A 5,990-nucleotide genomic window follows, 5' to 3' on the forward strand; every position below is an offset into this window, starting at 1 on the left:
ATTATTATGTCTTTTTTATATATATCTATGTATATATAGATATATATTGCATTCTTCTTAAAAATGTTTTGTGTGGGAAACATATTTATGAAAAAATCTTATTTTTTATTATGTATTGCGATACATTTTGATGAATGTTTGTTCATTAAAGTTGGAATAATTGGCGATATAAATTGATAAAGTCTAATTGTAAAACTATGAGAGGTACATAGTACTTGATTCAATTGTCTAATTGTGTGGTGTGGTTATACTTTTGTGATTTGGGAAATGATAACACTTCATACCTTAACTATACTTCAATATAATAAGATTTTCTCTCAATTTGTAACATTGATTTCATTTTTTATTAGTTTCTTTTGTAATACCATGATTTTTATAATATGCATGATCAAAATGTATCTTATATAAGGTACATTGGTTTTGGACACTTTTTCTTCTTATACTTTTTCATGATTTATTGGTTGATAACATATTGACAAGATCTATATTGAGTGCTTTCTCTAATATCTAAATTCCTACTTCTTATGAACTCCTTATTTCTGAAGTCATTGCTTTTTCACGAACCATTGACTCCAACATTTCTCATTGATTTTGTTTAATAAATTCTTAATTGACATGTGTTGAGCATAGTTATTAGGGTGATAAGTGTAACTTGCATTTACTTACTAAAAGAATTACATTATTTGTGTTAATTGTAATGAAAGGTCTATTCTACAACCCACTATGAGGGTGATGTGTAAGTATGTCATGTCTCCAATAAAATAATAATAATAATAAAATTAATGTCAGCCCTAAGCAAAATTTACCTTCAACAATTTTGTTTACAAACCTAAAATTCCAAATTAGTATTTTTTTAAACATCTTTAATATTTACCAAAGTCAATACCATTTTTTAAATCAAAAGAAAAAATTTAATTCAACACAAAGATTGAAAATCATGCTCTAAAATCTTTTATTATTTATTTAATTAAATATTTATCAAACGATTCTTTAAAAAGAAAACTATATCCTATGCATATATTAGAATCTTTAAAGAAAAATATTTCCGCATCAAAATTATCTAATTATAAATTTTTCATAAATTTTGTTATCATGTCACTTTAAAAACATCATTAAATCTAACAATCTAAAAAGAAATTTTATATCTCGAAAAGTTTGATCCCTGTGGACCTATGATAAATATAGAATTAAATAAATCTAAAATACTATTTAATTATCCTAAAATAATACATTTAACGCAAGATTAACTCATTTCTTTGTAACATGATATAAAGTCAAAAATATTTTAAAAGGTAAAGGAGCAGAATTAATTTAGTTATTGTACTGCTAAAATATATATAATAATATATTAATTTTCATTAATAAGACCATAAAATAAAGGAGCAGCATTAATTTAGTTATTGCTAAACATATATATATTGAGCATTTTTTTTTTAATCAACAATAAAAGAGTAATAGGAGAATAACATGAAAGTCATCCACACGAAATCAATATGAATAAAGGATACGCTTATTGTACAATACAATGTTAAAGTAGTTATTATGATTATGATGGTTGGAAAATCATATTCTTGATGTAAATCATGTCTATAAAAAAGGATGTACAATTTATTTGTTTATTTTTATTATTATAATTTTATATATAGATATATATATTTATTGTATTTTTTTTAAATATGTTGTGAGAATATAAAATTTTATTTTTATTATGAATTGAAATATTTTTCCAACAATGTTTGTTCATTAAAGTTGGAAAAATTTGCGGTAGATAATAATATAGTATAATTGTAGAAAAATGTGTCTAACTACTTTGATTGGATTATCTAATAGTGTAGTCACAATTTCTATAATTTGAGAAATGATAAAACTTAACAATTAAATTATGTTTCAATATAATAGTATAAGATTTCTTCTTATTAGTCCCTGCCATCTGGCAATTGCCGGGACTATAGTATTCGGTTTGCGATGTTATTACATTAGTTTACATAGTCGCTGCCACTTATAAAGTAAAGTTTTTAGAGTCATATAGTTTTACTATTTTAATAAACCAAAGTTTCCAGAGATGCCATCTTATTTGGCCTCTTCCCGAGGCGGAGAGGCAAAAATCATATGTTATGTGTATTTATTTCGGAAATTTGAAAGTAATGAAAATATAATGGAAACTAATGCTAGAATTAGTTTCATAGTTTCACAGATATTAAATGCTATAGTGGTGAGCAAGTTCCCATGTTCTAGTTGCTCTTGTGCATTGAACTTGCACAGTGCTTTGAACTTGCCATGTGCTGCAACAGCTGCCAGCTTTTGCGCTGCCTAGCTTTGACAATTCGACAACAAGACGGGTGATGCATATTGACTGATACAGCTCATATATAGACTGATAGGGACTGATAGAGAGCTACAGCTATAAGTACTGGTACAAGTAGCACAGCTACAACTTACACAAACAGACTCATACAAACTCACACTACTTACACCTATAGATCGCTTCCTAGATGCTGGAAGTTGATGGCTACCCTCTTCCGCCATGCCTGGACCTGCTTGGTTGTTAATACCCTAGACCTGACCTACTCAGGAGCCGAATTAACCTGAATCACAAAGCGACCCCATCTTCCAAAGGGTATGAGGCGTGAACGGTTATCTCCAAGACGCAGGTCACAACATTTTGAATTATAATTTTCTGCAGAATGATCAATTTCTATTTATAAGTTTACATAATTGTTGAAAGCATCAGAATTTCAAAACTGTAAATCAAAATTTCAAAACCATAAACACAACATCTTAATTTTTTTTGGGGTTACTGGTACTTACTGAATTTTACAGCGCCATTAGCATTCAGTGCGGCTCCATTAGTTTACGCTTATGCGTATTCTCCACTGAGTCTGGCCCCTTAATCAATTTGAGACTATTCTCAACGAAACCAGCCTCATCATTTGACGCTGCATACCCTGGACCTGACCTGCTCAGGAGCCGAATTAACCTGAATCGCAAAGCTGCCCTTTCTTCAAAAGGGTATGAGGCGCGAACGATTATCTCCAAGATGCAGGTCTGCTTCCAAGATGGAGGCCTGCTTCTTAAGGTGAAATTACTGACCAATATTTTTGACCTTCTACATGTAATATATCTCATCTCATTTTTTCAGGATATTAATTCACAACATTTTGAATTCTAAGTTTCTGCAGAATGATCAATTTCCATTTATAAATTTACATAATTGTTGAAAGCATCAAAATTTCAAAACTGTAAATCAAAATTTCAAAACCGTAAAGACAACATCTTAATTTTTTTTGGGTTACTGGTACTTACTGAATTTTACAACTCCATTAGCATTGAGTGCGGCTCCATCAGCTACTTCCGCATCCTCAAAAGCGACGTCTGTGGTTGCTTCAACGAACTCCACTCTGTCATTGTTACAATTCCTCGCATATTTGGGGTGATATCATTCTGTACAGTCTCCATGAAATTTGCCGAAGGCCTATTCTTCAACTGAAAGAAGTATCCATAAAATTGTCAATGGACAAATGCCCCTTTTCTTTTCTCAATTAGATCCATCTGGTCAACTGATATTATATGATGTGGGCATAATGTAAGTACGATGGTCTGTGTAAAAGATGCATCACAATGCAAGGGTTTATCGGTATTAATATGTGTTTTAAAGCTACAGGTGAAATGCATGCAATCCACACCTCTGCATTTCGTAAATACTCGTAAATATCTTCGACATAAATAGTACACATTTGAGGATCTGTGTGGTCTTTGTCTATGTCTGTGTGCTTCGAACAGCGTTGTGAATTGGAGCTTCCCTCCTACTTTGCCTTTGAGGACTAAACAAATTATCAAAATAAATTAAAATCATGCATAAAAATCTCTGGAAAAGTAATTTTGCCTAGAATAGGATTAGGAGGATCGCATTCGGGAACCAAACCTGGTCTTTCGCTGTTGACAAGCAATCGGTAGCAGCAGCATGAAGATTTGTGACATCGCCTAAAACTGTGCGCCTTATTATCAGGGTTTGAAGGAGGATCGCATTTCGGAACCAAACCTAGTCTTTCGCTATTGACAAGCAATCGGTAGCAGTAGCATGAATATTTGTGACATCGCTTAAAACTGTGCGCCTTTTAGGCTGAGAACTGCTTGCAAATATTATCAAGGTTTGAAGGCAAGAAATGCAGTTGGTGAAATTCCAGCTTACCAGTAATGGCGGTCACTGTAATTCCAGAGCAATTCCCTCTGAACTGAGCTATTTGAACGCAATAACATGTAATTGCAGTTACTCTGGCCTAGTGGGAAATGCATGCACTGCTACTGACACGTGAAATCCATGCAAAAGGCAATATTTGTGTGTTGGAGCGACTTCTATTCTACGCCGTTGGATTGGCCCGCGGTATTGAGCCCGCCGTGGTTACAGCGCTCATGGTGTAAAGTTAAATACACTTTTCGACAACGACTCTGACATCACTTTTGACTGTCAATTCGTGGACATAATTTCTTCGGCAAATACTTTCTGGGGATTGGTTGATGTCTTTGTAAATCATCCATCGAACGGATGCGTAAATGTATTCCAAGACGGGGCTCATTTTTCCAATTCCTATTTTCCGACCTGTCGGATCTCCACATTTTTCCAACGGATATGTAAATGTATTCCAAGACGGGGCTCAAAGAAAAATTTTATTTTCCGACCTGCCGGATTCGAACCAGCGAACTAAGGATGACAACGAAGCATTTGATGCCCACTCTCCATCATTTTTCGCTCACACTTGGAATAGCTGCATATCGTGTCCTGCAGTTCGAACTGCGACAGGGTTTGGGAAAAAGAATCTACCGACGCCCCATATGCACTCACCCAGATAACAAGATTTTTTCTGAAAGGATAACAAGACTGCGCGACCCCTGAAAGCTTTATATCTGTCCTCTTCTCCGCATCTTCCTTGGCTTCTTTTGTCTATATAATTAAAACCTCACCCTTGGCGTAAGACTTCACATTTCATATCAATATTATTGAAAGTAATACCCACTTTGCTGTTCAGAATCATATGCCAGTAATGGCCTTCTCTCTTACGTTTTCCTCACATGTTTTCTCATCCAGTAAATCGCCCAGTGCTGGTCATATGGGCCGCCAAACACCGCCCGTGGTATGGAGTAGCTGGAGCAGAAATATTAGATTTCAGGGGTGTTCCAAGGTTAGAGGACTGCAGGCCTCTGCGGGAGCAAAGGGGCTAATTTTAGAGCCCGGTCGCATGGAATCAAAGAATTTGTATGATATACTAGACATAAGCCCTGCCGCTACCTTAAAAGATATAAAGAAGGCTTACAGAACTCTAGCTCGGGAGTTTCATCCGGATCAGGCAACTTCTCCTGAAGGGAAAATCGAGAGCACCAAGATATTTTTGAGTATACACAATGCGTATGTGACCCTCTCGGATCCACAAGACCGTTCACAATATGACTACCAGATTTCGGGTCAAGTGCGGGGCTTCGCTGAGCAGAGATGGGGTAAAGCGACCGGTGAACGAGCTCCCACATATAGATATCGTGGTCATGTGGGGCGAAGTTGGGAAACAGACCAATGTTGGTGATCTTCCTCTGTAATATGAGTTTTGAAGGCGAATCTGTAAAGAACTGTAAAAAGAAATATGCGCATTCCTCCGTGTACATACATTCTTTTAATACATGAATTCATTCAATAGCCCCTTTGTTATATGATAATGCGATTTGTCATGATTATGGGATTCCCGTTCAGAATCATAATAATGTCTTCTTCACTTTCTTAGAATGAATGTTGGTGGCTTACTTAATAATGAAAGAGATTACGTTTTTAAGGAGCGATTGGTTTGATAACAATTCAATGGGCAATCCCCTGAAAACTGTTGTCCATTTGAAAGGGGTTTTGTTTTTCCAAAGTCGACCATTTAACGTCACTCAACTCTGCAGGGGCTATGCCCCATCATACGCGGCTTCAGCGCAGTTAGGTCTCTACTCAATGCATATATTTT

The 5,990-nt window shown here is 35.0% G+C and overlaps 1 protein-coding gene across 1 annotated transcript; it reads left to right on the plus strand.

Annotated features, from left to right (window-relative positions):
* The first annotated feature begins 4,900 nt into the window (after positions 1 to 4,900).
* LOC149230501 (chaperone protein dnaJ 11, chloroplastic-like) lies at positions 4,901 to 5,573 on the plus strand. Its single transcript, XM_089376066.1, has one exon. The coding sequence runs from the start codon at positions 5,031 to 5,033 to the stop codon at positions 5,571 to 5,573; it is 543 nt and encodes a 180-aa protein (XP_089232192.1). The 5' UTR covers positions 4,901 to 5,030.
* The last annotated feature ends 417 nt before the right edge of the window (positions 5,574 to 5,990 follow it).

Source organism: Pinus tabuliformis, chromosome J (genome assembly GCF_031772625.1).
Source record: "Pinus tabuliformis cultivar Carrire ecotype Pingquan chromosome J, CPIR1, whole genome shotgun sequence".
Classification (NCBI taxonomy): Eukaryota; Viridiplantae; Streptophyta; class Pinopsida; order Pinales; family Pinaceae; genus Pinus; species Pinus tabuliformis.

Coding starts and splice junctions, on each gene's coding strand:
- LOC149230501 (XM_089376066.1), top strand. CDS start 5,031: ATGCCAGTAATGGCCTTCTCTCTTACGTTTTCCTCACATGTTTTCTCA.